Source organism: Meles meles, chromosome 16 (genome assembly GCF_922984935.1).
Source record: "Meles meles chromosome 16, mMelMel3.1 paternal haplotype, whole genome shotgun sequence".
In the NCBI taxonomy this organism is placed as follows: domain Eukaryota; kingdom Metazoa; phylum Chordata; class Mammalia; order Carnivora; family Mustelidae; genus Meles; species Meles meles.
Genome location: NC_060081.1, coordinates 55,917,365 through 55,942,715, shown reverse-complemented (window position 1 = coordinate 55,942,715; position 25,351 = coordinate 55,917,365). Strand labels below are relative to the sequence as shown.

Genomic DNA, 25,351 nt, shown 5'->3' with positions numbered 1-25,351 from the left:
GCCTTTGCCTTCGGCTCAGGTCATGGTCTCAGGGTCCTGGGATTGAGCCCTGCATTGGGCTCCTTGCTCAGTGGGGAGTCTGCTTCTCCCTCTCCTTGCTCGCGCTCTCTCTCACTATCTCTGTCTCTCTCAAATGATAATAAATAAAATCTTTTTTTTTTTAAGGGGGGGAAAGAAAATTAATGCCAGAGCTCAAGTCCTGGCTCTACAGACAGAGAAACACAATGGTCTGAATTACTGTTCAGCAAATATGCATTCCCCTGACCCTCCTGAGGGACCACTTTCCTGCCTAATGGCCACAGAGCCTGGACCTGTCACTCTCTTTACCCAGTGAAATGCTAGTGCACGTGCACACGGAGGTCTTGAGTACTTAACCAGACTCTCGCTCCAGGGATCCTCCTTGGAAAAAGCAGGACCCAAGTCACGCCAGAGCCCAGGAACACCCCTGAGCCTAACCCACAGTCTGGAACCCAGCCCAGATGTCCTGCAGCCAGCAGAGCCACCCCACCAAAGGCCAGCCAAAGGTAACAGCTGACCTGAAGACCCGGAGTAAAAGAGTTCTTCTTGCTGCCATCCACCGAGTTTTGCTGTTGTTTCTCATGCAGCGGTATGACTGGGGAGAAAGCTGACCAGGACACAGAATTCCTAACAAGTCATGCAGTGAGGGTCCTCCTTCTATGAATTAAGCGAGTCGGGTGTCTGTCTGCACGTGCACGTGCATGGAGGCATCCCTGTGCAAGGACCGACCCACGTGCAGCCCTGGTAAGTGGGGGAGATCCGTGCACAAGCGTGCACACGTGCGGGCTACTCTCTGTCACACCTGGAGGCTTGAGGGCTGCGTGTGATGTCAGGGAATCTGTATGTTCAGGCTTTCTTGCTTGGTTTTCCTTGCCAGAATTCATTTGTTCCTTCGCTATAAGGTGTCGAGCTCCTGGCTAAAAACCTGTGTGATTTTTTAGGTCCAACCATAGGCCATGACGAAGGCTTTCCCTGGCAGTCCTCCCAGGAAGCTACACACTCCGTGCCCCAGCCTGGGTGCCTGGCCAGTGCCTGGCAGTCTCAGAGTGGGGAGCCAAGGACTCAGCCCCCAGTGCCCTCCTCCAGAGCCTCTGCCAAGACCTACCTGTCAGGGGGAGGGGGAACCCTGCAGACACTTTCCTTCTCCCAGCCCTGCCCCTTCTCCCTTCCCCACCCAAACCCCCATGGGGGTCCCCAGATTCACAAAATTGCAGGAGACTTTTGCCCCAGCAGTGAGACCAGCCCCAGGCGCTCATCCCCCTGACCATGGGTCCCATTCAATAGGGAACATAGAATGGACCATGGCACTTTCTCTAGTTTAGCCTCCTCTTTGCACGAAGTAAGCAATGAAAGGCCTGTCACTTTAGTTTTGAATTGTCTTAACTGGCTGCTCTGGCCCCTGGCGGCTCAGCTCTCCAGTTCAGCTGAGCTCCTGACAGTACAGTGCTTAAGAGTGAACTACCTTGGGGCGCCTGGGTGGCTCAGTCGGTTAAGCAGCTGCCTTCAGCTCAGGTCATGATCTCAGGGTCCTGGGACTGAGCTCTGCATGGGACCTGCTTCCTGCTCTGCAGAGAGCTTGCTTCTCCTCCCGCTCCCCCTGATTGTGCTCACTCTCTCTTGCTCTGTGTCAAATAAATAAAAACTTTTTTAAAAAAAAGTAAACTACCTTATGCCTGGTGACTTCGGAAGATCACTTTGCCACTTCATGGACTGGGTTCTTCATCTGTAAGATGGAAATGCTTATGATCCCTACTTCAGAGGGTTGACCTTGTGAGGACTTATTGACTGTAAGAAAAGCATAGGGTCCTAAGTGATAGCTAAGTGTTTGCTCCTATTATGTTCAAAACTGTCCATTTCTGGGGTGCTGGCTGGCTCCGTCAATGTGATTCTTGATCTCAGGGCTACAGATTCGAGCCCCATGCTGGGTGTGAAAATTACTTAAAAATAAAATCTTTAGGGGCGCCTGAGTGACTCTGTCAGTTAAGCATCCGACTCTTGATTTCAGCTCAGGTTCAGGATCTCAGGGTCGTGAAATGGAGCCCCACATCAGGCTCCATGCTGGGCGGGGACCCTGCTTAAGATTCGCTCTCTCCTTCTCCTTCTGCCCCCTGCCCCTCCCTCTCTAAACAAAATAATTTTTTTAGGGCCCCCTGGGTGGCTCAGCGGGTTAAAGCCTCTGCCTTTGGCTCAGGTCATGATCTCAGGGTCCTGGGTTCGAGCCCCGCATCGGGCTCTCTGCTCAGTGGGGAGCCTGCTTCCTCCTCTCTCTCTGCCTGCCTGCCTCTCTGCCTACTTGTGATCTCTAACTGTCAAATAAATAAAATCTTTAAAAATAATAATTTTTTTAAAAATTTTAAAATATAACTTAGAAATAATAAAATCTTTTTTAAAAATTGTCCATTTCTGGGGGCACCTGGGTGGCTCAGTGGGTTAAAGCCTCTGCCTTCAGCTCAGGTCATGATCTCAGGGTCCTGGGATCGAGCCCCGCATCGGGCTCTCTGCTCAGCAGGGAGCCTGCTTCCCTTCCTCTCTCTCTGGCTGCCTCTCTGCCTACCTGTGATCTCTGTCTGTCAAATAAATAAATAAAAATTTTTAAAAAATTGTCCATTTCTGTTTTGCAATCCATTCGGTTGTAAAGGTGCCTACTGGCTTAACGTAGGTCACGTGCTTCACCCCAGCCACCCTGACCCAGCTCCCAGGGTAGTGCATGTGACTTAGACCAAACCAGGAGGCGCTCTCCAGCGCCTGGACTAGTTCAAGGTGGCCAGGCAATATAAGCCAGGCCCGTCACACTGAATATGAAGACTGGGCTGAAAATTCTGGGACAGATACCCTCTTTCCAGCAGTACCCAAACCAGGAAGTGCAACCCCCCAGGAGAGGCTGGGAGACATACCACGACCACAGGAGGCCCAGCCTCGGGAAAAGAACACCTTGGAACAAAGTAAAGAAACAGAAACCAGGTCCTTGGTGCTGTCACTTGATTTCCGGAGAGACCCTTGCTTCACCTAGAACATTGATTTCGCCGAGCCCTTTTTTGTGTCAGGCAATTTGGTCAGGTGTCCTGTAACCTGTGAGTCTCTCCTGACGCCAGGTGGATGGGTGAGCAGTCAGTGCATCTGAGGCCTTGCAGAAGCCTGGGTCCCTGGGGAAGCGGCTCTGAGGCCAAGTGCAAAGCTCAGGGTGTCAATTACTGAGTCCCTGGGAATCCAGCTGAGGAAGGGAGAAACAGGCAGGACCCAGCAGAGGAAGAAATGAGCTGTCATGCAGGCCCAGGGACAGCTTCAGCCAACCTTACAGGGAATGCTGGAGCCAGCAGAGGTCTTCAGAGTCATCCCAGGTGAGGCCAGGATGGCTTAGCCGTTGGCATTTGCACATGGAGCAGTCACTGGACGTGGGAGGGGACTGATCTTGGGTGAGGGGGCTCTCTGCAGCCGAGGCAAACCCTGAAGGGTCTGACTGCCAAAGGACACATTCCCACGGCCCTCCCAGGGACTGCAGCAGCTGTCCTTGCTTGAAGAGGGGCCAGGCAGCACGGCTCCAGGTCAGCACAGGGTGGGGGGCTGTGCCTAACTCCACCTGAGTATGAGCATGTGTTCACATCCACGCCCGGCTGGGGTGCAGGCACTGGACAGACAGACAGACAGCTGGACCAGAAGAGAGATGGCCATCAGTGAGGAAAACCTGGCAAGTTCCCAGGGGCACCAACTGGGGGAGTCTCCCCTCTGCCCTGGCACTGGCCTCAACAGATCTGAGCACAAATTAGGAGAGACAAGGACAATGCAAGCCCAATGCCAGTTCAGAGAGGGGCTCACTCGGCTCTTCTCGAGAAGTCCTGTGCCCCAGACACAGTCAGCACAGTTAGCCACCCCTTATCTTTTTTTTTTTTTAAGATTTTATTTATTCATGAGAGACAGAGAGAGAGAAAGAGGGAGAGAGAGAGAGGCAGAGGGAGAAGCAGGCTTCCCGCCGAGCAGAAAGCCCAATGCCGAGACTCAATCCCAGGACCCTGGGAACATGACCCAAGCCGACGGCGGACGCTTAACCGGCTGAGCCACTCATGCGCCCTAATCACCCCGTATCTTAAGACCATAGTCCATTCCTACCACATCTACTCAAGGCCTAGCTGGAAATCTCCAAGCAAAAGAGCAAATGCAAATCCAGCTTTATTGGTAAAAAGGCAGACTTGACGGGGAGTCCCCTCCTGGCCCAAGCAGCAGCGCCAACCAGAAAGAAAAGAGGAAAGGTAGAGGGAGACGGGGAGGGAAAAAGGAAGAAAGGAAGGATGGAAGGAAAGAAAGAAGGAAAGAAAAGAGGGAGAAAGGGAGGCGGGGAAGGAAGGAAGGGAGGAAGAGCAGACCAGGCTCTGAAAGTGGGCATGTGCTCAGGGAAGAAGGTAAGTCAAGGCTCCAGGTATAGGGAAAAGAGCAGGGAGGGAAGGCTGGCCCCTGGCCCCGGCATCTAGAAGGGTAGCAGCTCTTCCACGGGGATGTTGAGGACGACGTCCATGTCTGGGGTGCACCTGGCAGGGAAGAGCAAAGAGGGTACGGGAGGTCAGGCAGGGGCGCCAGAGTTGAAGAGTGGGGGAGCACGTCCTCGGGGGCACCCAGCTCTCCAGGACACTGGTACTCAGTTGGGGAGCCCCATCCCCAAACACCAGGAACTGTGCAGCCCAAGTGTGCACATGGGGATGTGCGCACACACCAAAAATAAAAAAGGAGTGGGTCTGGCATAATGAATGTTCCCCCCCAGAGGTCTGGGGTCAAGAGGGAGCAGGCTCGGAAATGCGCAGCCTCTCACGCCCGGCACTCTCTTTGTGGCCAGAATGGCCGGCTTGGACACCTGACAAGGTGTGTCATCTTGAGCTTCCGACTCCCCCCAGAGTCCCACTCCTTCGGCTGGCAGGTGTGTGACAAGCACTCACTATGTGCCCAAGCCCAGAGCGGCCTCAGTTTCCTCATTGCTCAAATGGGGGGAGTAATTCCAATCTCGATCTTTGGCAGGCGGACTAAGCTCCGTCACTGACAGGCGTCCTTCTTTCCATACAAGGAGTGAGAACAGCCTCCCATCACAGGGACCAGCACACTCAGGGGGCCAGAGGATTACATCCTGCCCCCAACCTCGTCCCAATTCTCTCATCCACTCTCGTGGCTTCCATACTCTCCTGACCCACACTGAGCTATTCAGGCACAAAATGTCAGGATGTCTGCAACTGACGGTATTTCACAAGAAAAAGCGAAGGAATGAAGACGAACCCAATACGACAAAAATAGAACAACTCCTAATCTACACAGGTAACAGAGTGTTCATCAGAAAATTCTCTCTACTGTCTGCATATTTGAAATTTCCCAAAATAATGGCAAAAAAGAAAAAGCATCTCTAGCCTGACGATGCCAAAATTTCCATCTGTAGCCGGTATCAGGCTTCTGAGTTCAATCGTCGACCTGAGGGCGCTGCACGAGGTGCACCAGGTCCTGTGAACCATCATGGAGAGGCCTGGCCTCATGGGATCCCCAGGCTCCGCCACAAAGGGCCTGACCCAAGAAAGGTGGGCAGAAAACTGGCTTTGGAAGGAAGGAAGTTCTTCCTCTGGGGCCTGGGAGTCTGCCAGGCGGAGAGGACATCCTTCTCTCCTCACAGAGTGTCTTCCAGGCCCATCTTCCCTGGAGCCAAACACCTGCTCAACCCTGGGAGCTTAGGGTACACCCACTTGGAGGAAACATGGAATCTGAAAACCTGAAGCGTCCACAAGGCTTATGTAACCCAGCTTCCTGTGTACAAATGGGACATGAAGGCTCAGAGACAGGAAAGGTCACATCTGCCACGTGGTTAGCGGCAGAGCCAAGGAGACCCGGGTTGCCCTGCACCCTGTCTGGGGGTCTGCCTTCTCCACCAGGCTGCCTTCCCTAGGAACAGAGAGCCTCTTCAAGGGCCCGGCATGGTGGGTTTAAGCAGCAGCTGCAAAAAAAGATCCTGTACTTGGGTCTCCGAAGCAGAACGTCTGCAAATATGATCTCTCGGGGCTCCTGGACCTGGACCTGGAGCTGCTCCACCTCGGCCTTCAGCATGGGTATTTCCTCCTCAAACTGGTCGATAAACTGAGGGGAGAAGCACAGCAGGGGAGAGTGAGGAGCCTGACGTCCCCCAACAGAAGGAAGAACAAGGCCACCCGAATGAGGAGGAAGGCCATCTAGGGAAATGGCACGCTTGGCCACAGGGGCCTCCTGGACTCCGGAGGGCTACTCGCAAGTAAGGGCCAATGTCCGATGGTCCTGAGTGTGGCGCAGAGGTCATGGAGCATGGAGATAGGTGGCAAAGCGGGGAGTGGGGGGGTTTTGAGGGGGCAGTACCCAGTGATGAGAACAAATGGGGGCTGGCAGATACGGTGAAGGCCACGCATGCTGACAGCAGATGGAGGATGATAATGAAAATGAATGTGGGGTGAGGGGCAGTGATGGTGAAGCTCATTAACACGGTTAATGACTGATGGTCAGTGGCGAGAATTAAGTGGTGAAGACAAGAGGTGGTTATGACAGTAAAATGATAGGTGAGCACAGGACGCTTGGTTAGTGGGTCATCGCCGGTGATGCTGGTCAGTGAGGCAAGGCCTGGGCCTGCGCTAACCTCCGTGTCAGATGAAGGACAAGGGGCAGCAAGGGCGCCAGCTGGGCGAGAGGCTGACACCGGAGCCAGAGGCCTCCTGAGCACCAGATCAGGACAAGCCTGACTCCCACAGGCCCTGGGGCCCGCCCACCCTTCTGCTCCCTTGCAGAGGGGTCGCCCCTTCCGTGCCCACTCACTTCTCGGAACTTATCCATGTACTTCAGCATGTCCTGGTTGTCCTGGGTCTTCTGCAGAAGAGCCTCCTGATGGGGCTGCTGGCTTTTCTGTGGAGGGAGAGGAGGTCTGGCCCCCAAGTGCCTCTTCCGGGGCGGCAGGGCCTGGTAGATTCCAGGTTGGGGGCGGGGGGAGGCGAGTACAGGGAGCCTGGAGGCAAAGGGCGGGAAAGGAAGCAGGGCTGGGGCAGGACCTGGACACCCACCGCCACGGCTGGCCACACAGCTGGCCACTCACCACCACCAGAGCTTGCAGAAGCTTTTTCTTCTTCTTCTGAATCTGATTAGACAAAGACTGCAGGACCATTCTGCGCATCTCACCAAGGTCATCCAGCTCATCCTAGGGGCCAGCGGGAAGGTGTAGGCAATGGCCCTGCCTCCAGTGTGGTCCGGCAGGGTGGGGCCAGAGGCTCCCCTACCTGCTGGTTGTCCTTTATCTGCTGCAGTTGACGCACAAGGCTGGCGATCTGGACCAACTTGACAGGATACTCATGGTCCATGTACGTGCTCAGGAAGCTCACTTCCTTGTAGGTCTTCTCAATCTTGGCATTCAGCTGCTCCACCTGCTGCGCCAGGGCTGCAGAGGGCAGGAGGGACAGGAGGCAGGAGCCTCTCTCAAGGACCCCTCCCAGGAGATCCAAGAGGCAAAGCTCTCCTTGGCCAATGGACTGGGGTCTGGTGGAAGCGAGCTCCCACAAGGCTAAGTCCCTAGAGTCTTTTATTCCCGCAGGAGAAGAGGCAACCCTGGGTAGGAAAGAGAACTAAACCGGGGCAAGATCCCTAGATAAGTCCCAGTTCTGCCACTGACTTACTCTGTGGCACTCGCCAAGACAGTCCCGCCTTGGACCTCCATCTCCTGCTGCACAAGCTTCCCCCACAACGAGCCCAGGGAGATGGGGTGATACTGACTCCCGTGAAAGGACCATTAAGACCATGTCTGTACTGGTGCCCTCCATGGGCGGTGGCCCCAGGGTCTGAGGCTGGCTGGCACACCACCCGCGCCCTAGGGTTTCCAGTCTGCTCCGGAAAGAAAGCACACGCTCAAGCTCAAGGTCAGCGCTACGGAAGCCGGAGGACCTGGGACCTGGCTGCGCCACTGACTCCCAGAGAGACGGCAGGAAGCAGAGGCAGGCTGGGGCTGGATCCTGGCTCACAGCTGTTATGATCTACGGCACGCTACCGTACTTCTTTTAGCTTGCGCTTTCTCATCTGTAAAATGGGCAAACAGTCCCTGCCTCACGGGGAGTTCCTAGGACTGAGAGTGTGCCCGTACATATGAACCCTCGGGGGGCCTGAGGTGCTCGGGCTCAGTGCTCCAGAAGTAAGCTGTTAGCTCTGCATCTTAGCAATTCCATGTGCCTACGAGGGGGGGTGCTGGGCCTACTGACTTCCAAAAGGTAGGTGCGAGATGAAGGCCCTGCTGACCTCCCCAAAGCCAGGGAGAGGATCAAGGAATTCACGCCAGGGATACTTACACTTCATCTTGGACTCCTCCTTCTCCTCCCACTCCTTAAGTTCACACTTGAGCTTCTGCAGCTTCTTCTTGTTCGAGTACTCCAAGATGTCCACGACATTCTGTGGGAGTGGCGGGGTCAGCTCACCCCACCACCTCTTCTGGCGCTACTGAAGCCTGGTCCCCCCTCAGCGGACTCGGCATTTCCTCCAGGGAGTCCCCAGATCCAAACCCAGTCCCAGACCCAGCAACCTGACTGGAGGCCAGCCCAGCCGCTCCAAACTGGGCCCTCTCCTACTATCCACGCCAGCCGGGGGCTCTACCGCACACCCAGGCACCGGCCCAATCCCACGCAGCGGTCCCCACTCCGTCCTCCTTCAAATGCCACCAAGCGCAATGGATTTAACCCCCAACAGCCCTCACAACCATGTCCTTCTCTCTACCCCCACTGCCACTGTCTTACTCAAGTTCTCTTCATCTCTTGCCTCAAATAGTACCACAGCTACCCCAACTGGTCCTCCTCTGATCTTTGCTCCATGCCACAGTCAGGATGATCTTTCTTTAAAAATAAAAAAATTTTTTTAAAAAGCTGACCTCATCCCTCTCCTATTTAAAACCCTCCAGGGGCTCCCCTCTGCCCTGTAAATACAGTCTGAACTCCTCACCTTGACTGACAAGGCCCTGCCTGCGCTGGCCTAGGCCAACATGTGGCCCCTTGAGTTGGCCACGCCCCCTCTCTCCACAGGCCTTCTGCACCCAGTTCCTTTGCTTGGAACACTCTCCTGCTCTCTACCAGGTAACACCTACTTCTGCAGGTTTCAACATAAGCATCACCTTCTCCAGGAAGCCTTCCTGACCTCCCATGTCTGGGTGAGCTCCCCAGAACTCCTGTCCCCACGACAGTACACAAATGGCTTTCTAACTGCCTGGACCCCACTAAAATGAGAGCTTGATGTAGACAGCGTGTCCCACTGATCCCTGTTTCCCAAGAGCCCACAGGGAGCACTCAGGATGAACAAAAAATATACTAATGGATCAATGCCAGAAGATCAACAATGATTTTGTCTAAATTTGGAGAATATTCTAAGTTCCCTTGGGCTGAATGACTCTGCAGTCCTTGGCCTGTGTGATAGACTGAACTGTGTACCCCCCCCCCAAACTCATATGTTGAAGCTCTAATCCCCAATAGGGCTGTGTGTGCAGACAGGGCCTTTAAGGAGGTAAAAGGTTCAATGAGGTCTAAAGGGTACAGAATCCGATAAGAGCAGTGTACTTATAAAAAGAGGAAGAAACTCCAGAGACTCTCCATGTGAGCACAGAGAAAAGGCCACGTGAGGACCCAAAGAGAAGGCAGCTATCTGTATCCCCAAGGACAGAGGCCTCCTCACTGGACATTGATCTCGGACTTGCCGGTGCCTTGATCTTGGACTTCCGGCATCTAGAACTATGAGAAATTTTTCTGTGTAAGCCACCTGGTCTCTGGTGCTTTGGTAAGGCCACCTGAGCAGACTAAGTCCCCAACACCGAGTTTTCTCTTCATCTCCCAGGTGCCAGTGAGCTCAGTCCCTCTTTTCCCTGGGCGGACCGCAGCCAGAAGGCATTACTGCTCCATGAGACCATTTCCTCCGCCTCTCCTCCAGCCCGAACTCCTGGGTCCCCTGTGAACTTTCTGCTCTCCTCCAGCGGCTTTCCCAAGCCTCTCCCAGAGGAGGCAGAAGATGCCACCTGGGTTCTCGCAAAAATTGCACCCCCGGGCCCAGACCATAAGCACCACCAGTGGCTGAGGGTGACAATCACAGCTCCAGGGAAGGAAGCCAGATCCTGGTGCCAGATGTGCTGTGTTCGAGTCCCAGTGCCGACTCTTGCTAGGTGAGTGAGCTTAAAGGTAACCTTGAGTAAGTCACCAGGCCCCTCTGTTTCCATTTTTTCCTATGTAAAATAAAGATAATAATGCCCACCCCACGGGGTTGTGGTAAGGGTTATATGGATATGTACAACCCTGTGTGAGTAGGGATGGGAGTGGTCGGCGTAGCTACACCTGCTGTGTGCCAAGCACAACACCCCCTTTAGGGTAGGTACCTTGTGCTCTATTTTACAGAGCTCGGAGGTTAACTCGAAGTCTCCCAGCTAATAAATGCTGGCGTTGGAATGAGACCCCCCCATCTCGGTCTGGTTCCAAAGCCTAGCTAGGTGGGGCAAAGAGTGGGAGAGATTCATCTTCCGGAGGAAGGAAGCAGCTTGTGCAACAGGCCGGGAGAGGCCAGGAGAGGGCGCCCGAGGGCTCAAAGGGGCGGCGCCGCGGGCAGGACCGAGGTGCAGGGGGTGGAGGCCAAGGCTGGGGAAGGGGGCGGTGGGACCTCACCTGGAGGATGTCCTGCTCCTGCAGCATCGTGCGCACTTTCAGGGCCGAGCTGTCTTCCATGTCCTGGATGTCCTTGATCAGCTCCAGGTTGAGCTTGGTGAGAAAGACCTCATGGCTGGAGAGCTCCTGCAGCGTGGTTTGCCTGTTCCTGAGCAACGCCTGCAGGCGGAGGGGAGGGCAAGGATGGGAGGCAGTGCTGGGAGCCTCCCCGAGCCTAGGGACCACTTCCCTCCCGCCGCACGCCCGCCCCCTTGTGGTCTCGACTGGTAAATGCGGCCCCATTGTCTGCGGGACAGAGTCCACACCCCCTGCCCCCAACTCTTTCATCCATTCTGAAACGCCCATTTTCCCTGATTTTTACATCTCAGAGGTGGACGCCTCTTACAACGGGTGGCATGTCACGATCTAACTGACAAAATTTGTTCGTGGGAAATAAGATAAAGCTGCACCTTATTATCAATGGCTTCTTGGACTCAATAAAATATAGTAGTAACAGTAGTAATAAAAATAGAAAACACATGGGGCGCCTGGGTAGCTCAGTGGGTTAAAGCCTCTGCTTTCGGCTCAGGTCATGGTCTCAGAGTCCTGGGATCCAGCCCCGCATTGGGCTCTCTGCTCGGCAGGGAGCCTGCTTCCTCCCTCCCTCTCTCTGCCTGCTTCTCTGCCTACTTGTGATCTCTGTCTGTCAAATAAATAAATAAAATCTTTAAAAAAAAAAAAATTAGAAAACACCTCAGGTAGGTAAGAAAAGGGCGGAGGTGATGGGCCAGGTCTGGAAAAGCGGGGAAGCAAAGTGGATGATAGTCGCTACGGATGTTCATCAGACGGCTGAGCTAAATGAGTACTCACTCTCTCATTGCCCACATTTCCCCGCAGAAACAAGGAGGCGCTGAAAGCCTAAGGGGCTTGCTAAGATCACCTCCCAGCAGGTACACAAAAGCTACAATAATAACAACTATGTGTTGGGCTCTAGGTTTCACTGGGCACTCAGAGGGTGATATTGGTTCATTCAAAGGCCCTGTTTACTGACTCTTATTTTATTGATAAATGGAGGCTCAGATAGGTTAAGTGACTTGCCGAAAGTCACACAGCCAGAAGGTCATAGCACCAGAACTGGGAAACTGGACTCTTGGCTCCCGATGTCTGGCTCTCCACCACACCAAGAGAAGGAAGTGAGCGGCCTCAAAGCGCAAGGCATGGTTGAGCCTTGTAGTGTATTGGTTGATGTGGATGTTAGGCCTGGATGTGGATGTAGGCTTGATGTGGATGTTAGGCCTGGACCCACTCGGTTCAAATACCAATTCTGCCACTTACTTCCTCAGGGAACATGGGCAAATGAGTTAACCATCCCCCAGAACCTGCTATCCTCATTCTATTTTTTTTTTTTTTTTAATGAGTGTATTTATAGAGAGAGAGCACGCACAAGTAGGGAGAGCAACCGGCAGAGAGAGAAACAGGCTCCCCGCTGAGCAAGGGGCCCGAGCAGGACTCAATCCCAGGACCCTGAAATCATGGGCTGAGCTGAAGGCAGGTGCTTAACCCACTGAGCCACCCAGGCGTCCCTGCTGTCCTCATTCTAAAGGTTAGGAAACTAGCACTCACTTCGGAGCGCTGCTGGGAAAAACAAATGAGCTAATGTTCACAGTCAAGACGGGGAGTGGCTGCGCCTGGCACCCTCAGGGTGCGCGCAGGAAGTGGAGATGATAACCGTGCCCACGGGCTCTAGGCCTCCAGGTCTGCGGCGCCTTTGCACACTCTCTGTCTTATTCCTGTTCTTCCTTGATTCTCTGTCCTTCACGAGAAGCTACCCTTTCCTGGCCCCCAACCCCCGCATTCCTTATATAATAATGAGTAACCTTGCAAACACGCAGACTGTTTATTATGGATGGGCCTGACACTCTGCTCGGCAGGTCACACACACAACCTCACTTGGCACCAATCTCAGCCCCGTTTCACAGAAGCCCACCCAGCAGACGTCGCGGGGGCTGGCATCAGGAATGTGCATCCTTGGGGTGCCTGGGTGGCTCAGTCATTAAGCGTCTGCCTTCAGCTCAGGTCATGACCCTGGGGTCCTGGGATGGAGCCCCCCATCAGGCTCCCTGCTCCACAGGAAGCCTGCTTCTCCCTCCCCCACTTCCTCCTGCTTGTGTTCCCTCTCTCACTGTGTCTGTCAAATAAATAAATAAAATCTTAAAAAAAAAAAAAAAAGAAAGAAAGAAAGAAAAGGAATGTGTATCCTTAGCATGGACCCCATTCCCAGGGGATTTGGGGAAGCTATAGAATTAATGACCTCTGCTCTAGAAATGGACCATCCCTGAGCACAAGATTTAGTGCAGAAACCCTGCTTTGTTTCCTTCCTGACCCTTAACCCCAGTTAGGATTATATGTTTTTCTTATTATCTTATTTTGTTATTTTTCTTATTTTGTATCTGTCTCTCCCACTCGAAAGGCACAGCCGGGGGCGGGGGGGGGGGGGGGACTGGCTGTTCCATCACAGCTGTAGGACACAGCACATAGGATGGTGCCTGGAGCTCCATAAGAATGGGCTGAATAAACTGATGACTATCAACTATTCTTTGGGTTTTTAAAATTCATTTATTATACGTCTCCCCATTGTAGTGTAAGCTCCATAAGCACACAGATTCTGAGTGCCATGTTCACAGCTGTGTCCCCAAAACCCGGCATGGTGCCCGGCGCATAGGAGGCACTCTCTCAAGAGTTACAGATTGAACGAATTAATTGTCTGGAGATGGAGGGGCAGAGTCAGGATCCTGTTCCGTTTCTGAGAGCAAATCAACTGAGTCATTTCTGCTCCCTTCTTGTTTCCCCCTTGTCTCCACGGTCCATTCGCCACATAGTACCAGCAGCAGCCCAAGGACTCCTGTGAAAACCTAGGTCATATCATGTCTCTGCTCTACTCAGAATCCTCCAGGGTCTTCCTGTCTTGCTCAGCATAGAAACACAAAGCCTAATTATGGACTACAGAGTTGCAAATAAGTCATCACCCATACCCTCACACCCACCAGGTTTCCTTCATCGCCTGCCCTAGCCACATCAACCTCAGGACCTTTGCACTTGCGCTTCCTATGTCTGGAACATTCTTTCCGCAGATGTCACCATTTAAGCAGCCACTCTGACCACTCTATCTCAGATGGTCACGGCCACTCTCCCTGACCTTACCTTTACACTTCTTCATTGCTCTACATTGCTTTACATTCTTCATTTCGTGGCACATGTTATATACTTATTTGTCTTGTTTATTGTCTGTCTCTCAAAGTCGAATGTGAGCTCCCTAAGGTCAGAGGCCACATCACTGGTGAATCTCTGCACTTAGAGCAGGGCCTGGCACGGAGTAGACATTCAATAAATCAATTAAATGAATGAATAATCACAAGAGACAACATTAGGAACTGGTTGGGAGACCAGGCTTCAGAGGCAAATTGTCCAAGTTCTGAAGTCAGGATAAAAATAACACCAGAAATAGGAGTTCCTCCTTTAAGAACGTTGGGCTGCCTCAGAACCATTCTGCAAAATTAAAGGTTAAAGGGAAGAAAAGGTTTCAAAGCAAATATATTGTTCCCTATTTCTTTATATAGTAGTCATTGTTCACTGAGCTCTTAAAAACCTTCTTGAAGAAAGTACGAATTCTTTGCCAGTATTTTATAGCATTTATAGTATTTAGTATTCTACTTTCTGCTAAGGACACAAAAGTCTCCTCCTCTTCTAGTCATTTCAAATACTTTAAAACATTGTTCAGAAGCCATAAAAAAGCAATATATGGTGAGAACACTAATTATCTAAAGCTGTATCAGATGATGGGAAAAATGTAATAGTGAGCTTCTGAGCTGTGCCTTGAGCTGCACTGTATTCCATGAAAGGTTAATTTACTGGAAAATTTTAAACGAGCAAGCCATTTCCTAATGCAGTGAAACAGAAGAGCGATTCTGATCATCTTCCTAGTCTTCAACACAAAGGCAAACACCTTGCTTAACCGACTTTGATCCCTGGTACTGCCATTTTTCTAGCCATGCGACCTGGTACGAGTCCTGATCTCCCTGCACCTCAGTTTCCCATCTGTAAAATGGGGGTGATGATAAGCATGCCCATGGCACTGCTGAAAAGGAAATGAGTCAAGAGCAGCACCGCAAAATGGTCTGTGCATGTTTGCAATCACCATCCCCCTGACCCTCTGTCCCTACCATGGGCTCCAGTGCCTATGGGAAGGCTGCTCATACCCTCAATAGCCGGATTTTCTTCTGTGTCTTCCCAGAGTCCAACCTCCCTCTGTGCTTTTCTTGTGGATTCCTCAGCTGGCTTGTCATAGACATGGTGGGCTTGGAATGCAACCCTAGGGCATGGGAAAGAGCAGAGAGGGAGTGAGGGTACAGGCAGGCCTGGGGGCAGGTCCCAGGAAAGGCACCATCTAGGAGATGGCCCTGGGCACCAGTCCTGCCCACTCTTGACCTTCGAATATGTGACAGTGAGGCAGAGCATGGGACTCCCATCTCCCAGCTCCCAGGCCCCACTCTGCACAGGGGACTTCCACATGACTATGGGTATGGACAGAGGGGAGGAGAGGGGAAGCAACAGAAGCCGGCCAGGTGCCCAGAGTCTCTCCCACCAACCTGGCAGGTAGCAAGGTCAGATGCAGCAGGGGTTAAGGGGTTAAGTTAAAGAACTAATGAGCCAGACAGCCTGGGTTCCAATGCAAGCTCCACCTTCTACTGGCCATGTGAGCTTGGGTTGGTAGCCTGACCTCTCTGTCCCTCAGTGTTTCCCACCTATAAAACAGGAGTCATCATCACACCTGTCTCATAGGACTGTCCCAAAGATTAAATAAGATGTCACTATACCTTCAAGTGTTCAGAATAGCACCCAACACATACTCAGTGAGGAATACGCATTCCTAGCTGTCGCTGTCATTACTGATGACCTGAGGCTTGGCATCAGGACCACAACCCCTCACAAAGGTACAAGAGCTGTGCAAAATTCCCTCCTGACTGAAACACCTATAAAACCCGTGGTCCCACCAGACAAAGACCATATAGAAATAGTTCCAATCAGCATAAGGCACTGGGGGGCATGTTCTCAGAACCCCCGATTTCTCTCAGGCATCAGCCTGAGACAAATCACCTAAATCATCTTGAATGCTGAGGCCACATTCTCGATGCCCACCAAAATCCCCCCTCGAAGGCAACACAGTACTTCTCAGAAAATATGATTTCTCTAATGAATCAATACAGCAAACCCTGGAAAATTTTACTATTAACTATTGAAGTGATGAGGCAAATTAAAATAATCTTGTGTTACAGTTGTGAATGGTTAATCAGACAAGTGAACTATTTGAAAATGAAAAATGAATATTTTAAATTTTAAAATGTAGCTTAAAAGGATTGGGGGAACCTAATTAACGAAGTTCCAAAATCCCCCTTAGAAGTGTTCATAAAAATTTTAAGATTAGTAAGTTGAAGTTGAATACTTAGGGAGATTTGTAGCTTTAATAATGACTATTTTCATTAGTGGTAGTAACCCTGATTTATCCTTTTTTTAATTAAACTTATTATTTTGGGATAAGTTCAAGTACATGCAGTTTTAAGAAATAATACAGAGATGAATCATTGAATTCTATTCCTGAAATCATTATTGCACTGTATGTTAACTAACTAGAATTTAAATTAAAAAAAAAAAATTTAAAGACTACAGAGAAATCTTATGTGTCTTTAACTCAGTCTCTGAATGGTAGCATTTTGCAAAACTAACTACAATATCAGAACCATGATATTGACATTGAGACAGACAAGATATAGAACATTTCCATTATCCCAAGCGTCCCTCATGCTGCCGTTTATAGCTATACTTTCTCCCCCCACCACGCCCCAACCATGCTCCACCCACCTTTGTCCCGAACCCCTGGCAATCACTAATCTGCTCTTCATTTCTGGAATTTTGTCACTCCTGGAATGCTGTACACATGGAATCATAGAGTATATAACTTCCGAGATTGGGTTTTTTCGCTCAGCAAAATTCTGTGGATTCATCCAAGCTACTGACTGTATCAATAGTTCTTTCTTTTAATTAATGGATGGTATTCCATGGTATGGATTGCTTCCAGTTTGGGAGTATGATGAATAAGGCTGCTACAAAGCATTCATGTGTGTGACCAGAAGTTTTCATTTCACTGGAATAGATGCCCAAGAGTGCAAGTGTTGCAGCATGAGGAGAATTGCATGTTAGTTTCATTAGAAACCCTCATATGGTGGCACCTGGGTGGCTCAGTCAGTTAAGTGTCTGACTCCTGATTTTAGCTCAGGTCATGATCTCAGAGTCATGAGATCAAGCCCCGTGTCAGGGTCCCGTGTTAGAGTCAGTTTTGGATGCTCTCTCTCCCTCCCCCTCTGCCCATTCCCCTCAACCCTCATGCTCTCTCTCTCTCTCTGAAAAAAAGAAAACCCGTCATACTTTTTTCCAGAGCAGCTACACTATTTTACATTTCCACCAGCAATGCATGCATGATCCAGTTTCTCCTCTTTGCCAGCATTTGGAGTTATCACCATTTTTCATTTTAGCCATTCTGATAGGTGTGTAGTGAAAACACATTATGGCTTAATTTGCATATCCCTAATGGATAATGATGTTGAGTATCTTTTCGTGTGCTTATTTACCATCTGGAGAGCCTCTTCAGTGAAACGTCCCTTCATATCTTTTGCCCATTTTCTTTTTTTTTTTTAAGATTTATTTATTTATAAATAAAATATAAGAGATATAAAATATAAGAGAGAGAGCAGGTGTGAGTGAGTGAGTGGGAGGGAGGGGCAGAGAGAGAGGGAGAGAGAGAATCTCCAGCCAGCCCACCACTAAGCATGGAGCCTGACATTGGACTCATCCCATTACCCTGAGATCATGACCTGAGCCCAAATCAAGAGCAGGACCCTTAACCAAATGAGACACCCAGGTGGCTCCTCTTGTGCCCATTTCCTAACTGAATTGCTTTTCAATTCAATTCTTAAGAAATCGTTGAGTTTTGAGCTTTCTCCATATGTTCCGCATAGCAGTCCTTTGTCAGAGGTGATTTGCAAATCTTTTCTCCAAGTCTGTAGCTTGTCTTTTAATCCTCTTAAGAGTCTTTCACAGAATAAGTGTTTAATTTTGATGACATCCAACTTATCCATTTATTTCATTTTTATTTTATGGATCAAGCTGTTGGTAGAAAGTCTAAGGGCTCTTCATGGGGCCATGGGTCCTAAACATAATTTTCTCCTTTGTTTTCCTCTGAAAGTTTTCCAGTTTGGCATTTAACATTTAATCTTTATTTCATTTTACATTTATATTTGAACTTAAGTCAAGGTTCTTTTTCTTGCCTGTGGATGTCCAAGAAATGGTGCTCCAGCACCATTTGTGGAAAAGGTTTTCCTTTCCTCTGCTGGCCTGTTTTCACACCCTTGTCCAAATCAGCTAGGCATACTTGTGTGGCTCTATTTCTGGTTTCTCTAGCCTGCCCCATTGATCTATGTGACTATCTCTCTGCCAATATTATGCTATCTTGAATACTTTGGCTATAATAATATGTCTTAGTATCAGGTAAAGTGATTCTTCCCACATTATTCTTCTTTTTCAAAATAGTTTATCTAGGGCGCCTGGGTGGCTCAGTGGTTTAAGCCGCTGCCTTCGGCTCAGGTCATGATCTCAGGGTCCTGGGATCGAGTCCCGCATCAGGCTCTCTGCTCGGCAGGGAGCCTGCTTCCCTCTCACTCTCTCTGCCTGCCTCTCTGCCTACTTGTATCTCTCTCTGTCAAATAAATAAATAAAATCTTTAAAAAAAAAAAATAGTTTATCTATTCCCAGGCCTTGCTTTTCTATATAAATTTTAGAATAAACCTGTCTGTTTACAAAACACCATGCTGGGATTTTGACAGGAATTACATCAAACATATAAATCAAATTGGGGAGAACTGTCATCTTTACTATACTGAATGTTCTAATCATAAACATAGTCTGTCTCTCCTTTTATTTAGGTCTTCTTTGATTTCTTTCATTAACATTATGTAATTTTCAGCATAGAGTAGTAGCTTTAAGTTTAAATCTAAATATTTCATTTCCTGGGGCACCCGGCTGGCTCAGTCGGTGGAGTATACAACTCTCGATCTCAGAGTTGTGAGTTTGAGCCCCACACTGGGTGTGGAGGTTACTTGAAAAAAAATCTTTTTTTTTTTTTTAAGATTTTATTTATTTATTTGACAGAGACACAGTGAGAGAAGGAACACAAGCAGGGGGAGTGAGAGAGGGAGCAGCAGGCTTCCCACTGAGCAGGGAGTCTGATGCGGGGCTCAATCCCAGGACCCTGGGATCATACACTGAGCTGAAGGCAGACACATAATGACTAAGCCACCCAGGCACCCCAACAAATAAAATCTTTTAAAAATATTTCATTTCTTTAGATTATACATACATTTTTAATTTTAAATTTAATCGTTGTTAGTACACAGAAATGTGATTGGAGCACCTGTGTGGCTCAGTTGGTTAAGCATCTGACTCTTGGTTCTGGCTCAGGTCATGATCTCAGAGTCATGAATCGAACCCTGCGTGGGGCTCCATGATGGGTGCATGAAGCCTGCTTGTGATTCTTTCTCTCCCTCTCCCTCTGCTCCTCCCCCAGCTTGCGTTCACGCTCCCTAAATAAATAAGTTTTTAAAATGTGATTGATTTTTGTATACTTGTATTCTGGAACCTTGATGAACTCACTTATTAATTCCAGTTTCTCTTAAATTTAGTAGATATTTTAAGATTCTCTACTAGACGTGCGTGTCATCTGCAAATAAAAACAGTCGAATCACTCCACCTGATTCATCTTGATGTTGGTGTCTGTCTTTTCTCACTCATGTTGTGATTTTCCTTATTCTTGGTATGACAAGTGATTTCTACTATATCCTTGATGTTCTAAATAATACTCAGGATCCGGGGCGCCTGGGTGGCTCAGTGGGTTAAAGCCTCTGCCTTCCGCTCAGGTCATGATCCTGGGGTCCTGGGATCGAGCCCGGCATCGGGCTCTCTGCTCTGCAGGGAGCCTGCTTCCTCCTCTCTCTCTGCCTGCCTCTCTGCCTGGTTGTGATCTCTCTCTCTCTGTCAAATAAATAAAATATTTTAAAAATAATAATAATAATAATACTCAGGATCCTACTTCAGACAGTCCCCTCTTGAGATGTAGCATGAAGGCCAGTCTTCAGAGTCCTCTACGTTCTCTGTGTTAAGTCAGGGCTTTTCTTAGTTGTAAAAGGGAGGACCAAGAAGGAATGGGGCTACCCCATCTTGGTGGAATCAGTTGATTTACCTTTGTTAATACACAAAAGCTGCCCTCAAGGCCATGACTTTGCATAAGACATGTTACCAACCTAAGCTTCAGTTTCTTCATCTGTAAAATGGTGATGAGATCATCTCCCAGGTCATAAGGAATGAATGAAATGATGATCTCCTTCTATCCATCTGTCTCAAGTGTTTTTAAAGTTTTGTATAGTTACAGTTTGAGGTTGGGACCATGAACTCTACACAGCTAGAAACCCAATCTGTCTCCTTTACTATGAGTCAACAACATTCAGTCCATTACTGGGCACATGGATGCTCAGCAAATGAATGCTGCTGAATGAATGAAGGAATGAATGATGCCTCCACAACACAACATGGGTCCTGAGCAAGCAGTAGCTCTTTTCATCATTATAATTTACACAGATGCTTTCACTTGTATAAAGGCAGGAATCCTTGCAGACTGGGGCTGTGACAAGTAACCTAGATAGGATAGCAAGAAGGGAAACTGGAATACCAACTCAGGTCCATGTTTCTCCAGCGCCCACACTCTCCCCACTAATAGATGGTTAAAACTGTGCATCCTGGAGAGGCACCTGAGTGGCTCAGTCAGGTGAGCATCTGACTCTTGATTTTGGCTCAGGTCATGGTCTCGGTATCATGGGATCAGACCCTGCATCGGGCTCCGTGCTGAACATGGAGCTTGCTTAAGATTCTCTCTCTCCCTCTCCCTTTGCTCCCAACCCCTCATGCTCTCTCACTCTCTCTTTCTCAAAAAAATTAAAAATTAAATAAAAATTAAAAGATTGTGCATTCTGGAGGGGCGTCTGGGTGCTCAATTTGTTAGGTGTCTGACTCTTGATTTCGGCCCAGGTCATGATCTCGGGGTTGTGAGATGGAGCCCCCTGTCAACCTCCATGCTGGACGTGGAACCCGCTTAAGATTCTCTCTCTCCCAGGGCACCTGGGTGGCTCAGTCAATTAGGCGTCTGCCTTCGGCTCAGGTCATGATCCAGGGTTCTGGGATCCGAGTGCTGGATCAGCTTCCTGCTCAGTGGGGAGTCTGCTTTTCCCTCTCCCTCTGCCCCTCCCCCACAGCTCATGCTCAGGCTTGCTCTCTCTGCCTCTCCCCCCACTCTTTAAAAAAAAAAAGGGCACCTGGTTGGCTCAGTGGGTTAAGCCTCTGCCTTCGGCTCAGGTCATGATCTCAGGGTCCTGGGATCGAGCCCTGCATCCAGCTCTCTGCTCAGCAGGGAACCTGCTTCCCTTCCTCTCTCTCTGCCTGACTCTCTGCCTACTTGTGATCTCTGTCTGTCAAATAAATAAATTAAATCTTTAAAAAAAAAGTTTGTGCCTCTTGGAGCCAAATTGCCAAATGTCACAGCCTGGCCCTGCCGCTTCCTACCCATGTGAACTTTGAAGTCACACCTGCCTCATCTCTAAGAGGTCTCATCTCTAAGAGGAGGTGGTAATAACAGTACCCGCCTCACAGGGTTGTTGAGAAGAGTAAATAAAGCCATATGGGTCAAGTGCTGAGAACAGTATCTAAGGGTGTGGTATATGTTAAGTGCTCTTGTTCTTACCATGGTTGTATCTGTTACATACCTCACTGCCTCCCCATGAAGGAAAGGAAAGAGTTTCCTTGTAGATGCTGTGTGAATAGGGTCTAGGGCCAAAGACAAAAATTCTGTCACCACCACCGGGCCTTGTGCTCAGCACTTTACATCAAAGACTCCTGACAGGGGTGTTTTAGATACATTAGCGTGGAGGATTTGTGGTTCTCTCAAATATTGGGGGTCCCAACAGGCATCTGGGGGTTGGGTCAGGGACATTAGATATCCCCCAGAACAGGACAGCCCCATGGAACACAGAATTCTCCTATGTCCTGCATGACTTTCCAAAGTCCTCACAGATACCAATGTAGGTAAAAAAAACTTATTTATGGGGTGCCTCAGTGGTTCAGTGGGTTAAGCCTCTGCCTTCAGCTCAGGTCATGATCTCGGGGTCCTGGAATCAAGCCCCGCATTGAGCTCTCTGCTCAGCAGGGAGCCTGCTTCCCCCCTCCCCCACCTGCCTATGTGCCTACTTGTAATCTCTGTCTGTCATAAATAAATGAAATCTTTAAAAAAAAAAAAAACTTATTTATAATGATCTGATCCCAGAACCTGACTCTCTTTCACATATAAACACAAAGGATATTTTGCAGGATTTTACAGTAATGCTAAATTTTCCAAGAAAGCAGCTACAATCAAGGGAAGGTTGTACTTTGTTTTGTTCAGAACTTTACCAAGAGATGGGCACCACTTTGGAAATCATGACCTCAGTGAAAGACCCTCTGGGGCACCTGGGTGGCTCAGTGGGTTAAAGCCACTGCTTTCAGCTCAGGTCATGCTCTCAGGGTCGTGGGATGGAGCCCCCATCGGGCTCTCTGCTCAGCAGGGAGCCTGCTTCTCCCTCTCTCTCTGCCTGCCTCTCTGCCTGCTTGTGATCTCTGTCTGTCAAATAAATAAAATCTTTTTTTTTAAAATCCCTCTAGTTATTTGAGTCCCTGATATAACACCACATGACAGTCTACATTTGCAATGGTTACGTTCACCATGACTCCACATCTGTGAGTAAGCTTCTGACTCCTTTGACATAACTTCCAGTAGAGCTCATCATACTGAAATATATGTTACTTAACTATAAGTAACTTTCCTTTTCCTTTACTTTACCTTAGGGCATTATAATAAGTTTTTTAAATTATATGCATAGGTAGGTTATATTATCTATGAAGTTTATTTCAGATACTAAAGAAATATTACAAAGTATTTGCTATTGAAAGGAATGTTGGGTCTGTTGAGGTTGAGAGCAACAAAGCTTTCCATTTAATTCTTGCAACAATCCTGTCAGGTCCTCATATTACAAATGGGAAAACTAAAGCTCAGAGAGAAGAATGGCTTTTCCAAGATAGTAAATGGCAGAGTCAAGATGAGAACCTGTGTCTGCCTCAGTCAAGGGCCTGAGAACTCCCCTGGATAGCATGACAACAATGTGGCAGAGATTATCCTAAGTGAACCAAACCCTATTTTCTTTTCTTCTCTTTTCCTCTTGGACACACAGCAGGACAACATTTCCCATCTTCCCTTGTGGTTAAGGGTGGTCATATGACTAGTTATGCCACTGGAATAGGAGTGGGAGTGATATGTGTCACCTCAAGTCTAGGCCCTGAAAAAAAATTGCCCACAAAATTACCCATATTTCCGCTTTCTCTCTCTTCCCTCTCTACCAGCTGAATGCATAAGTATTTAGCAGAGGAATTCAAGGCCTTCCAAATTGTCACAGCCACAAGGCTGAAGGAGCCTGGATCCCTGAATGATCATGTGGGAAAGATTACTTCCATCCCTGCAGATCTGCAAATGTATTTTGACATAAATGAGAAATAAGCTTCTGTACTAATACCTGAAACCTGGGGATTGTTTGTCACAGCAATTAGCCTACTCTAATATAATTCATGTCAAAGGGCAAAGGTGTACACTCTAGGGGCGCCTGGGTGGCTCAGTGGGTTAAAGCCTCTGCCTTCAGCTCAGGTCATGATCCCAGAGTCCTGGGATCGAGCCCCGCGTCGGGCTCTCTGCTTAGCTGGGAACCTGCTTCCTTCTCTCTCTCTGCCTGCCTCTCTGCCTACTTGTAATCTCTATCTGTCCAATAAATAAATCTTTAAAAAAAAAAAAAAAAAAAAAGGTGTACACTCTATCCTGTCCCCAGTTCCCATGTCCACCCTCAAGTGCCTCTGCCCACCTGGCAGGACGCTAGTCGAAATCTTCGTTTTGCTCTTCTGGTGGCCTCTGGTTTGTAGGATGGGAGGCAGAGTAGGTGACTTGGTTTTCTGCTTGGACCGCTGCCATGGAACATAATCCTACCAGATATAACACAGTCAGTCACACAGCCCAATGGGTCCAAATCCCAGCATTGCCCCTTACAGATATCTGTGACACTGAGCAAGTAACTTCTGAGATCGAAGCCTCAATTTTCACATCTGTAAACTAGATCTAATTATAAAACCTACCTCCACAGATTGATGTGAGAATTCCAAGAGGCGGTATTTGTAAAGCATGTGGCAAGTGCTCCATAAATGTGAGCTATCACTTGTTTCATCAGCCAGCCATAACTTACTAAGCACATCCAGGCTGTGAGGTGCTAAGAACTAAACACAAGGCATGGAAAAGACCCAAGAAGAAACCAGAGGAGCGATCAGAGATGAGTAAGAGAGCAGTATAATACACCCTCACGCTCTGATACGGTGGTGAGAAAATAGTAGGTCCTGCAGCCAATGTGTGATATAGGTAAGCCTGGAATTCAGGTCTCCAGTTCTATCAGCGGGGATAGTCATGGCCATGGGGGCAGGCGGACCGCAGACCCAGAGTCAGCAAGACCTCATCTCCTCCCTGGCCCTCCCAAACTCACCAGATTCTGGAAGTTGTAGATTGTGGAGCGAATCCCAGAGTGGCTGGGTCTGGAAAGAGTTGGGGGCGGAAAAGAACTTCCATCATTTCCAACCCCTGGGACTTTGAGCAGCAAACGTGAAACAGGCGTGGAGTCTCCGCAGAGACCATGGTTCACTAGGAACCAGAGCGAGCGGGAGATGCGGTAGCGCGAGGGAGAGGCGGGGCTAGGGAGATGGAGGCGGTGAGGGGGCGGGGCCAAAAGACAACAAGGCCGAGCCCGAGAGGAGGGGGGCACGCATGCGCACTCCACCACCCTTTGGTTTTTACACCTACTTGGGAAAGACGAGCGCCATTGGGTAAAGTGGAAGAGAGCAGTGAGTCCGTGGAGCCCTGGTGTCTTGCGATACTTATTGGCTTCTCTGACTTTGTCACAACGTGGATCCCGTGGTAACGTAGGCCACTGAAACTTCCCAGAAAGACCAGTCCCTCGCCTCCGTCTCCAAGGAAACGGACGCAGACTACCGAGCGCCCAGAGGGACTAATCTCACGGAGAAACGGAGCTCGCCACTGCCGGCTCAGCTAGGCTTCAAGTACTATCCTTCAGCTGGCCCCACCCATCATCCCAAAGAATTATGTCATATTTCTCTTCCATTCAAACCCCATCACTTTCTTCTCCATCCTTACTCTTGCCTAATGACTTTGCTTCCGATTTCATTAAGAAAATTGTGGGGATCAGTAAACTCACATTTTCATGTCTCATTTACTTTGTCTCCCTCCTGTGACTGCATAAACTGCTTATTAAGACCGATTTCAACGACTGTACACTGAATCCTACCCTCCTCATTTTTTAAGATACCGCCCTAGCAATTCCCGTTTTCTCCTATCACCCTCCCTGTATTATTCCCATCGGTCTAACATCATATTTTAATTTCTGCTATTAAAAAAAAAGTGACTAGGGGCGCTT

General features: G+C 49.2%; 1 protein-coding gene across 3 annotated transcripts; it reads right to left on the bottom strand.

The window, feature by feature from the left end:
* Positions 1-4,009: 4,009 nt before the first annotated feature.
* C16H20orf96 (chromosome 16 C20orf96 homolog) lies at positions 4,010-25,174 on the bottom strand. 3 transcript variants are annotated; one of them, XM_045980296.1, is made up of 11 exons: positions 24,721-25,174; positions 24,407-24,455; positions 23,741-23,858; positions 14,903-15,015; positions 10,668-10,826; positions 8,328-8,427; positions 7,272-7,429; positions 7,091-7,192; positions 6,817-6,903; positions 5,996-6,114; positions 4,010-4,538 (listed from the first exon to the last, which is right to left on the bottom strand). In XM_045980296.1, exons 1-11 carry the CDS (start codon positions 24,738-24,740, stop codon positions 4,478-4,480), a joined length of 1,086 nt encoding a protein of 361 aa, XP_045836252.1. In that variant the 5' UTR covers positions 24,741-25,174; the 3' UTR covers positions 4,010-4,477. The 3 variants fall into 3 exon arrangements, with proteins under 3 accessions (XP_045836252.1, XP_045836254.1, XP_045836253.1); XM_045980298.1 differs by lacking the exon at positions 5,996-6,114; XM_045980297.1 differs by lacking the exons at positions 14,903-15,015; positions 24,721-25,174 and having other exon boundaries at positions 24,407-24,573.
* Between the last annotated feature and the right edge of the window lie 177 nt (positions 25,175-25,351).